This window comes from Columba livia, chromosome 14 (assembly GCF_036013475.1).
Source record: "Columba livia isolate bColLiv1 breed racing homer chromosome 14, bColLiv1.pat.W.v2, whole genome shotgun sequence".
NCBI classification, from domain to species: Eukaryota; Metazoa; Chordata; class Aves; order Columbiformes; family Columbidae; genus Columba; species Columba livia.
The window spans coordinates 7,480,009-7,492,021 of NC_088615.1; the positions used below are offsets into that span (position 1 = coordinate 7,480,009).

General features: G+C 47.0%; 1 protein-coding gene across 2 annotated transcripts in view; it reads left to right on the forward strand.

Moving 5' to 3' along the window:
• RNF130 (ring finger protein 130) overlaps positions 1–5,697 on the forward strand; it is a 46,527-nt gene extending 40,830 nt beyond the window's left edge. For both annotated transcript variants that reach the window (XM_065029802.1, XM_065029801.1), the window contains one exon: positions 3,972–5,697. In XM_065029802.1, the coding sequence (XP_064885874.1) occupies positions 3,972–4,081 (110 nt within the window). In that variant the 3' untranslated portion in view covers positions 4,082–5,697. The remainder of the gene's footprint in view (positions 1–3,971) is intronic.
• The last annotated feature ends 6,316 nt before the right edge of the window (positions 5,698–12,013 follow it).

A 12,013-nucleotide genomic window follows, 5' to 3' on the forward strand; every position in this document is an offset into this window, starting at 1 on the left:
AAAGTGAAGCTACTCTAAACCACTTCTTCCTTCCTAATACCAAGTGAAAAGATGGTTTTTCCCCCCCTGTGAAGCCTCCTTTCATGTTAGTGACAGGGGGTAGTTTTTGTTCCAATTCAGATCGTGGAAAATGGATAATGGTCTTTACAGTGATGTGGAAACTCTATGCAAACGTGTCCCTTCTTGCTGCGGCTTTGCTGCTGGTGCGGAGGCAGAGGGAAAACATCCCAGCACCGTCCTCGCTCCGGCTGCTTCACGCAGGTTCACTTATGCAAGCGGCGTGTGAGTAATTTCACAACCGTCGGTTAAAACACGCGGATCTGATTCACAGCCAAACGCTAATGCTTGAGTTAGCGAGATGAAGGCAACAAATCGGTAAGGAAAGTATAACTGATAGAAGTTAAAACCTGTTCTGCGTTTGGTTGTTTTTGCTGTCCTCGTATGGAGATGTAGACGTTTGAAACTTAATGTTTTCTAATTTAATTAAATCAACAGAGAGAAACAATTCTGCTGTAGGATTTACTTTTTTATGTAGTGGGAAACAGAGGGTTTAATTTAATTTTATTTTTATGTATAGGCGCTTTTAGAACTTAGGAACACAGCCAGAGTCTACATTAAAATAGTTGCTTAATTCTTGTCCAGCAGGCTTCAGCTGAGAAGGCAGCTTTTATAATAGGAAATGAATTATGTGATAGCTTCAGTACATTTAATAGAATTATTTTTCAGCTTGTCCTTGTGAAATTTTGAAAGAAACATGAAAACAATAAAGCAGTAAGCGCATTTCGAAAGACTGGAAAACCCCATTGGATTTACACATGAAGAGAAGAAAACCTCAACCATACGTGTCTGACAATGGTCTCTGTGTAAAATACCGTGTTTGTCAACCGAGTGTTGTTGCCAGAAACAGAGGAACGTGGTTAGAGCGTGATTTAGGGTACAGGCTGTGAAACAAATGGTGACATTTTTTCACCCCTCTCTCAACAGCAATAGTAAAGTTGGTGGGTTTGTGCTTGTCTCCTGAAACAAAAATCCCTCAGTGCTGTTTAATGCTGTTGGAGGGATGTGCAGGGCCAGCCCGAGCAGCCCGGTGACCCACAAACGGGTCAGTGCGTGTTTCTTCTACAGAGCAGCAGTTGATCGATATTGGGAACAAAATGGTTGGTAGAGCTTCTCGTGCATTTCCCTCTGTAGAGGATGTAAATAACGCAGGGCCATCTTTTTTAATCTATCTTTTGAGCCTCTAACAATTGTGTCAACGAAGCGTTAGCAAAAATACACAGTATCTGCAAGGCTAATTACAGGTCAGTCTAGCAGTGTGAGTCTGTCCTGTTAATGAAATACTCTGCACCATCCCAGAAACTCACTTTTTTGACTATGGATAGACATAAGAAGGAAATTATCAAAGTTTTTGTTGCCCACCATGCTTTTAGATACCCATACATAAAGGATGAGTGAAAAAGAAGGCAGGACTTGGCCAATAAAATATAATATATTTTAGAGAGTATAACAGGGTATAGTTCAGGCGGGAGCAGCAGTGCCTTGCTGCACAGCTGGCTTCGAGGGAAGGATGTTTTATGAGATAATCCTGCTCTGTTGTTAATAACCGAGAGGGTGTCTGGAGCAGATTGTCTGAGTTAGGAAATGCTCTGGTTGGATTTCCATGTTAAGTTGTCACGTCGGAGGAGCTGTGGAGGGACCAACTGTGGCCTTAATCAAAGGCTGAGGGCATTAAAATACTTGCCAATGGAAAGAGCACCAGGTGATAATTAGTCCTGATGCACCTGCAACGCTACAACGTTGCTGTTGTCTCTGATTTTTGGCCTTGGTGTTGTGCCTGTGGTAGGGGTGGAGATCAGTGCCAGTGTAGTATGTTTATTTTCAGACTCCGTACAAGTTGTTGGAAAAGTTCTTTGTAAGTATATAATGAAGAACATTGGCAGAGAGCACTGAGGGATTTATTTTCATGTATTGAAACCGAATGCAGACTTCCCATTTGTTTTCCATACTGAAGGGATAGATCTTGATCTTTCTTGGGAAGTGCAAAATAGGAAGAACAGATTCATAAGCTGGGTTTGGAACTGCGGATGTTTCTAGTTGTCCTTAAAATAGCTTTATTCAGTAAAAGGGCTGGTGCCATGTTTTTAAACAAACACGAGCACTTTTCTGCATTAAGATGAGCGTAGCTGGGTCGCTGTGCCCTGCTGGCTCTGTTGCTGTAAGTTGTGGGCAGTGGTTCAGACCCAGTTATGGTGGCTGAGTGTTGCAAAGCCCTGAGCAGCAGCTGGGTGTTAGCGCTGGGCGGGCTGTGCCGAATGGCTGGGGAGCGAGACATTTAGAAGAAGAATGAATTATGTGTCCTAGGAGTGGAGCGAAAGCCAAGAGGTTTAGGTCTGTATGGAAACATGCGGGCTCCCTGGCGGTGGGTGGCTTGAATTTATTTTGCCAAGAAACAAGAAAACATCACAGTAAAGAATTGTAGAGGTGTTGGATATATAGTGCCTTTTTCCAGATTCATTTTTAAAATTTCTTATCAGATGACCTGTCTGCGCATTGATTAAATCTCTCCCTTGGATCTGTTGGAGTGGAAGTCTGGGCGCACACAGAGGAAATGACTGCCTGGGCTGTCTGCTTCCTAATCCCCTGTTTGACTTTTGTATAACAAAAACAAGAGCAACACCGAGCTTGTAGAATCTTCTTTGTTTTGTTTCAGCATTGGCTGTTCAGTATGTGACATTTCAGTGGGTAGAAGAAAGGGAGATGAAACATTCAATATCCATGGCTTATTTCAACAGCAGACTGAGATTTGGTCATTGAAAATCAAACAATCCTGACCCATAACACATTTTTTTCTTCTCTGAGTCTCTGTCTTTTGGGTGAGTGGGGAAGGAGAAAAGGTGTTTCAGACAGAAGCAGCTAAATTCTTCTTCCCTCATCTCTTTTGTAAGCTCTTTATTTCCGGACTCAAAATCTGGCAAAGAAAGGAGGAGAATTTAAGCATCTAAATTCTGCCAGGGCTAAAGCTGCAGTCCCCTAAGTGTCTTGCTCCACTGATGCCTGAAACTGGAGGTACCTTGGTTTGCTGGGTGCCTTCTCCATGAACTTGGAGGCTTTTCAGTTGCCTCCAATGTGGCTGCCTGGTCTATTGTGTTCTGAGCAGCCTTGCTCCCAGCTAATCCCCGCTGGGATCGAGAAACTGAGTAATGAAACGTTTTGGCCGAGGGCCTGATCTGATAGATGCGTTCAGAGAGAACTGTGCGTACACCAGCAGGGCTGGGCTCCTCGCAAAGCACATCTGTGGCTTTGGAGAGCTGCGGGAACACCAGGTTGAACTCCCACCAAGGAAAAAAAAACAACTTTCATTGCTCACTCTATCAATAGCCGCTTGGTGCTTGTTTGAGGCGTCACCAGTTTTGGAGAAGGTTGGATCTCCTTTGGTTCTGTGTAAGGAAATACGGAGGTGACTCCGGGGGGATGGAGGTTGCTGAGCTCTGGAGGAGTCAGACTCTCGGCAGCAGCGGTGGGACGATCCCGGGTGACATCCTGGCTCGGCCTGCTCCTTTCAACCCTGTGCTGGAGCACTTTGTGCTGGAGCACGGCACAGGGACCTGGGCACCTACCGAAGGTTTCTGGGTGTCTCGGGGAAGCACGTGCCAGGTTTGCAAGGCTGTAAATCAACAGCAAGTGCTGAGCGCGAAGCTCCGGCCTGCCCCAGCCTTGCTCAGGCTTGACCTGTTTTATCTGAAAGAGCCATCTGAAGTGGGATTGTTGATGCATGTGGAAAGCAGGTGCTTTGAGCTGGCAGGGGAACACATGGACAGAGGTGAACTATCTAGTGTGGCTGTTGCTGATTTGAGTTAAAAGGTGGCTTTTTTTTCTGTGTTTGTGGTCGGCACCCGCGTACAAGGATGTTTTACTCAGTTCTTGCATTGTTCATGTGTATTCCTAACGAGACGTTGTTCTACCTCTTGTAGGCAGTCACTTCTTCCATCGCAACTCTCTGTCCCCTCGAAGCCTGGTCTACGAGAGCGAGTTCTCAGCCATCGAGCCTGCCTTGGACATGTATGACGAGAACAAAACCTGAAAGGAATCCATGCTCCTTCCTGGCCCTTTTTCCGTTGTTTTCATTTCTCATTCCTATTGTTGTGTACTCTTTCCATGGATCTCCTTTGTCTGAAGAAGAGCTGCTTTTTCCAGAACACGAACCCACCTTCTCGATTGCAAAGACGAAGACCAGCTGTGGTGGTTTCTGAGGGTGGCATCTTTGAGCTGACAAAGAGTTGCGCGCAAGCACGATTGTCTGATGGAAGCTGCTGAGTAACAGCATGGGGAGCCGTGTCGGTCCAGCCGCGGCGAAGCAGAAGAGGTTTTAACGGTGGTCCTAAGAGTTTGTGTTGGACTGCAAAGGCGTCTCTCACACGGGCGTCTGCTGTTTCCAGTTTTTTAATTGTCCAGATGGTTGGGCAATGTTGGAAAGGAAACTGGTTGTAGAGGAGATGGCCAGTGACTGGTAAAAGCACTCGTATATCTCGGTCAATCCATAACCTTACTGTGAAATAGCCCCTTCTGAAAGGGACCTTTATAAGTGCATTGAGTTTCCTACAACCCACGTAACCCCGGACAATAGCAAGCCAGTCTGACGTTAAAGCTCCAGAGAGGACCTGCATTTGCAGAAAGATTGCAAGGAACTTGATGCTTTTTTTCCTCTGGTTCAACTGAAGCAGGAGAAGAATACACAGAATATACTTTTGGTCCTTCCGTGTGCTCAAGTCAAGTGAGTCTCTTTCCGTAGAGAGGACATTCACAGAACCAGCACTTGATCTACCTGAAAACCGTTAAGACTTTTTGAAATATGCAGGAATCTAATTAGCTTTCTTTCTCACTTAACTTTTTTTTTGGGGGGTGGGGTTAAAAGAATCCACCGAATTTTTCACTGAGGTTTTTTAAAAGCCAGCATGTTGGCATTACACAGAGAAGCAAAGAGGTAAGCTGCTTATCCCGTTCTCCCGTCAAGATCTGCAACAGTTAAATAACAAACACATTCTCTAAGCTGTGCCCTTTCCCACTGACATCAATATGGGAATGCAGAAAGCAGCAGCAGAAAGGAAAGCGGCAACCGCTTTGACACTCTGCAGGAAAAGTCAATTCTCTTACCAGTGTGTGACAAAAGCGGTGGGGAAATTAATATGATTTGGAAGCTTCTGAAAGAGCAGTGCGGAAAGGGAGAGCGAGAGAGGAGCTGCTGGGGTTAAGTCGTCCACAGCGTTCCTCAAATGAGCAGATGTGGAGGAGCGAGTGCTTCTGCTCCACCGTTTCCTAGCGGACAATGCATAGCTGTTTAATGAATGTTTGGATTTTTCTCCATTGCGGTCTGAGTTACTGTAGGTGTAGAAATGCATTTATGTCCTTGTAATGTGAAACAAAGCTTCACCTTCTGTATAGGCATCTTGAGAAATCAGTTAAGCCAAGAAGAAAGGTAAGACATACCCTGCCATGCTTTAATTTCATCCGCTTTTGCTACAAGCAGGGGAATTTCCCTTCCTTTATTATGTTTTTTAATTGTATAGCAGTGTGCTTGACATATATCCTTACCTGAAGTGTGGTTCAGCAGTGTCTTTAACACGGATGTTTAAGAGAAAAAGAAAAACCCAGCTCTGTAAAATGAGGAAATAACGATCCTCTTTGCCGAGCGTGCTTTGACTTTTGTTGCTGTGCATCAGCTTTATTTAATCTGATCATTCGAGAGTGGGTGATGTGAAGTAATACCCACATTTATATTTACCAAATGCACTTTCATTGCCGTTCAGCTCACTCTAGAAATATGCTTAAACCCTGAACTTTTTAAGAGCACAATTTTAACACCCCCTTTCTCCTACAAAGAGAAGCGAAGGTGGCAGGAAGGGCAGCTGGTGGCGGGCGCAGGCGGTCAGTCCTTCCTCCCCTCACGGGTGCACAAAGGGGGCAGCTCCCAGCAGCGCCGGCGAGCCCAGGCAGAGCTCCCAGACCCAGCCTGGCTGAGCTGAGCTCAAGCCCGTCCGAGGCTCGGGGGTGGCAGAAGGGCTGGTTGAGCAACCCCCGTTTTGCAATTACATGCGCGAGCTCACAGCGGGCAGACAAGTGAGAGCGGGGCACTTCCGAAAACAAACGCCGGAGAGAAAAATCACCGTCTCTCCAGGATGTTATAGGGCTTGTTTTCATCCGTGGTGGGCAGTCAGTTACATCAAACTGACAAACACCTGGGTGTTCATGGTTAAATACAAAAACATCTGGGTGTCTCCAGCAAGCATGCGGCAGCCAAGGGCACCGTCACGAGAGCCCGAGCTGGGTGCAGAGCCCCTGCCAGTGGGTTTTGGGTGGGACGAGCCCCTCCAGCACTGCCCGGGCCATGGATGTTCCCAGCAAACCCCTCTCGGAGGGGCTGCCTCAGCCTGACACGGGGATTTGCCCCAAGGCCACTGGGAATGTCACCGTTTGGGCACCAGAACAAAACTGATGGTTTCTCAGCTCCAGCTGAGACCATTTGCACCAGCTGTGTACCAGAGTATACAGAAAAGCCAGAAAACAAATGGAAATTAAGACAAACATTACAAAGTACAAAGCCCCCAAAGACGAAATAATAAATAATGTCATTTATATTCTGTTAAAGCTCCTTATTGCTAACCTAACATCTTGGTTTTAACGGGGGAGGGAAGGGTTGGCTCTGTGGAGATCAGGGTCTGGCATAGTGATTTAAAAATGGATTCATGTTGTAGCATCTTGGATAAGGGAGCTGACGGTTATAATTGACATCCTGGATTTACAAAATCTTGCAACACTGGAGAAATTAAAAGCTCGTTTGAACAATTGATCCCTACGTGCGTGCTGGGACGTGCTATCGCAGACGTTCTTCTACTTAGTCATATTTAGGATGGGGAGGAGGCAGCACAGCAACGTGGGTATTTTTTCTGGGCTGTGCTGGTAAGTTTGAGGTTTTCCTTTTAATATTAATCAGTATATAAAAAAAGCTTGATGAGCATCATTGTTCTTGTTCTGCTGCAGTGGTGCTGTGGATGGTTGAGTCATTTCACAGAAGTAAAATATACTTCAATCTACCAAGAACTGCAAGTGCCAGTAACTTGGAAAATAATTTTAAGGTTTAAACTAAGTGCTTTTTAACAGAAAACATTAATTTTATGACTTCTACATATTTAAAAAAAAAAAAAAGCTTTTATCTCCAAGTGTTTCCCTAAACTATTTAAACCCCGGCACTTCACCTTCTCTTTCCCAGCCTCTTGTTCTATGAAAGTTTTGCATGTTCCGGTAAGATATTTGTAAAATCAAGGTTTGCTTGTGTTCTTAGAGGATAATTGCCAGTAAAAAAAAAGGAAAAACAGACTGTAAGTGTGCTTTTTACCTATAATACTAATATTAAGTATTAAATTTGAAGCATGTTAGTATTTACTTAACAACCCCCACAATTCCTCCCGCTGATGAGCTCCTGTGTTGGTATCTGCTTGTATTGTCCCCTTGCTTCTGGGATGCTTGCCCTGGCACCTCAGGATGCTATGGGAATAGCCAGATATCCAACATAAGACAAAGAAAGACCACAAATAGTTAAATAAATGTGTTTAGGACCATGTTATGAGACTTTTGTACATTCTGTTTTCTTTAAACACACTCATGTAAAACAGTGCAAAGGTTTGGGAGAGCCAAGAGCTTTACCAGGTACTGAAAAGCAGAGGGAGGTCTGCAGGAGCCAAGGGTCAGGCCGAGCCTCAGGCTGAGCCAGGTTTAGGTTTGAGATAAGGGCGCAGTCATAGGTGGTGAGCTGAGGGATGAAGGCACCGGGGTTGAGCTCTGCAGCCTGACTACTAGGGAGTGAGTTGACTTAGTTGTTAAAAACATGTATATTTCTTTTGCATAGCTGATAGTCATGCGTGTGGTTCTTAGAACGAAGAAAGCAGCATGGCACCGCGCACAGCAAGGCACGCGGGGTACATAGAGGTGCTGCCAGCCCTGCGGGTGGAGAGGAGGGCAGGAGGGCTCAGGGCAGAGACACCTTGAACTTCACAGTGAACCTTTCGCTCCTTTTTCACCCCGTCTTACACATCCATATGTGACCTAATTTTTCAACCTGGGCCGTGCAGAAGAGCACATGATGTGCTGTGACAGCTTGCATATGTGTTGTTATATTTAAAGATATGTTCGGTTTCTTTCCTTTCCCTGCCAGCCTTGGTACAGCGCAGGGTGCTGCCGTCAGGGTGGCCCGTGCCCCGGCACGCTGGGTGCAATCTGCTGAGCAAGGGACAGGGCGACAGGGGGAGAGCTGCTCCAATTACGCAGATTGAGGGGAAATCAGGAGACACGTATACTGCACTTCTGAAAGCTGGTGCTCATTTTGACTTCATTTCCAATGTCTTTGAAATATTCAAGAGAAAATGTTCTACCCCAAACCCTTTCCTCACAGGCTGCAGTGACAAGAGCATGGATTGGGATTGTGCTCCTGGTGCAGGGCCATGGTGCTGTGTAACCCCCCATCGCTGATGTCCTGACCTGTTGGCCGAAACCCCGACCTCGCAGGGGCCCGTCAGTTTTACTTGGTGCTTGGGGCAGGGGGGCAGTGAAAGCTGCTCATATCAATCTTTCAAAGCAGCACTAACTGACAACTTTTCTCTATGTTAGTTGTTTGATCCTTTTGTTCATCTACTCTTCTTAAAAGCCTGTAACATTCCCAAATGCTCTTTATCCTCCCCAATTAATCTCTGCCCTTCATCTCATTGATTACTACTGGTTTCCTCCTCCTCTCAAGAGCCAGGCGAAGGTCCCCATTGCACAGGCACTGCCATCCACCTGCCCTCCAGCATCTTCCCCAGCGCCGTGCCACCACCGTGCCAGCCAGCCCCTCCAAGGGCATTCGTCGCTCCAAACCAGCATCACGGTCCGTGGGAGTGTGGAGCAGGCTGGGTGGGACATGGGCTGTTGCTGTGCGATGCTCCTTCTGTGGATCCCTGCACAGAGCATCCTTTTGGTCCTCAGCCCACTAGCCTCATGGAGGTGCCCAGGTGAACAGAGATGGATGTGTAGGTTGTGCAATGCTGTCTAAATATTTGTTCTTTTTATGCCAATAATGTCCAGGGTCTCTGAGCATGGTAGAAGGTGTTGCTGAAAAATAGCCCCTTCCCTTACGAGTTGTAATTAAGTATTAATATTCCTGCAAAGTAAGAAGTACACAGGGTTTTGCTGAACGTTGAGGCTCTTCAGAGTGATTTCATTGCAAGGCTGAGGTGTAACGTGAGCTAGTGTCATACGGCTGGGGTTTCACAGCCTAAGGATCTGCTGGACATGCACATGGAGGCTCCCTGTGTCCTGCCGGGCACGGGCTGTGCCCTTCTCTGCTGGCACTGCCTGCAGCTCCTGCGGCTGAGCCCTCAGGAGCAGGACGGTTTTTAATCTTTGCCCAGAGCTCTGTGTGTTTGCTGCATCATTTGCCTTTTTAGTTTTTCTCCTGCTCCCCCCGCGCTCCCGGGCTCATCTTTGCTTGGCTCTGACTTGGTCGTCAGTGGCCAGAACCCCTCAGGGGAACAAGAGCTGCTAATTCCCAACAGAGCAGCTCTGCTGGGTTGTGGTAATGGCATCTGATGCCTAACTTTGCTCTTGATCGACGATGGCCGTGCCTGTAACACCCTCTGGCTGTGCCAGGTAGTAAAGCCTGTGTCTACCCTCAGCCTTTGCACATGCCTGGGCTGCATTAGGGTGGATAATAAAGAAGGGAGTTCAACAACCCTCCCATGCTCCAGCATAGGAAAGTCTGGGCTTGAAAATAAAGTTGACACTCTTCACTGCTTTCAAGCCAGGAAAGTTTAATGGGCCATTAAAGCAAAGCTCCTGTTTGCAGATCCGTGCGGTTCCTGCATCGCAGCCAGCGTTGCAGCGTCCCAGCCTGTCGCCTGCCCGGGCCCATTGTGTGAGCATGGGAAGGTGCTACAAGAGAAAAAGAAACAAAAAGTCAGTTGCCAGCACCTCAGCAGGTAGACTTTTTCCACCCTATATGTGTAGGCTTTACTCACAACACTGGTAAGGTCTGTCATGCTAGTCCTATATAGCAGAATAACCTTTCTGAGCAAGATGATTAATAGCATCGCTCTTCTGCTTATCTGGTCAGCCCTGCTGCAGTTTGCAAGTGGATGTTAAACACTAAAAGCTTCCCTGTACGACCGTACCTACTTGGGATCACCTGCTCTAGGCCATGGCTACCTATGCACAGAATCCACCGAAACGGGATCATTTTATTCCAGCAGAGAGGGGACACCCCAGCCTTTGGGTTTGGGAGATGGCAGCAAATAACAAGGAAAAAAAGGAAAAAAAAAAAAGGCGTGTGTTTAAAATGCGAAGTCTGTTTGAACTGGCTTGCTGCGAGGGGGACCGCAGGCCACGTAACCCAAATCCGCCAGCAGCTCCCGGGGTCTGGCCGAGTGACGGGGACGCTGTGGGGACACGGGGCAGCGGGGGCTGTGGCGCCTCCTGGCAGCCAGACCTCCCCAGCCCCCTGGGAATTGTAGCTTCACAGCAGCAGAACTTCTTGACGTGTTTTGATGTAAGTACAACACTGTATCGTAGTTATGTGGTATATGCCAATATGTTAGTAGTGCATACCAGTTAGTTAGGGTTCGCTAATGTACTACATTTCAATAAAAAGCAATTTAAAAATATGAAGTTTGTGAGTTTGGTGTGTCAAAATACAAGAGGACGAGAGCATCACTCAGTGACTCCAATCCCTCCAGTATATCGTACATATATATCTTATAAGACAATGTGGAAGAACATTGTCAAAAGATCCATCTTCAGAGAGGATTTTTCTCACTCTGCATTAAATATTGTTGTGTTTTGCTGTACTAGTGCCTAGAAATATTAGGCCATTGAAGGGGCCACATGGTTCAAAGTGGCTTACGAATACATAGGAGACACTAATCCATGTTGCCACAGTGTTTGCTGCCTGATGGCACACAGCAAGCAGGAGCAGAGGTAGCGGCACAGAGAATGGTCCTTCAGCACCTTCTCCCAGTGCTCGAACCCTTCCTAGAGCCATGCAGCAGGGCGAAGGCAGAGCCTGGAAAGCTCAGCCAGCTAATAAATATTTATATTACAGTTGTATACAAAGGCTCCAGCCGGGATTAGAGCTAACACTAACACCAAAGATAGATCATCCCAGGGTTAAAGGATTTACAGCCTAAAGAAAACACGGCATTCCCGCCTTCCTGAGACCTGGGCAACAAGCCCAGAGATGGCAGATGTCAACGTTTTTTGCTGTTGTAACACTTTCAGAGTTTGCAGGAAGAGTCTCTAATTGTTATTAAAACAAGAATAGCAATTCAAATTACTGGGAAGCTGCTTCATGACCAACAGATGAGAAGGACCCACATCTCCGGCTCTCCTGTTTGCTGCAGAGATCATCTGCAGACTTGATCGCCAGCCCTGCATGGTCTCCAGAGCCATGAAACAAGGACCGAAATGGAGCTGGATGCCAGGAGGGGGATGCCGGGGCCCCTCTCCCGGGGGTCACAGGCTGGCTCATCAAGGCAGAGATGCTGGTGGTGCCCAGCAGTGCATGTGCTTCACAGCAAAAAGGGTAAACAAATTCCTGTCTCCTCAAAGGGGAGGTGAAAGCACCACCAGTTCCGGCAGGAGATCTGGACATGTCCCCGCTGTGCCAGGGGCTACCGGCCAGGGCAGGGTTGGGGGCAGCAGTTTGGAGAGGAGGCTGTAGCCCCCTGCAATGGTGCACTGAGAGCTCCCTGCCAATAAATTAGGGCGTGTAAAATGGGAAGGAGCATTTAAGTAGTCTGTCTTTGTTAATGGCAGCTTCAGTGGGTCCCGTGGGATTGCACAGATTTGTCATCTGGTTGATTTTTTACTATATGAGCACATTGCTCTCATCGAATTAGAGTCACCATAGCAAAGGTCTTTTCAGTGGAAGCTGAGCGCACAGTAAACGCCTTCTGCAGCACCCCAGCCACCGAGAGGGGACCGGCTCTGCAGA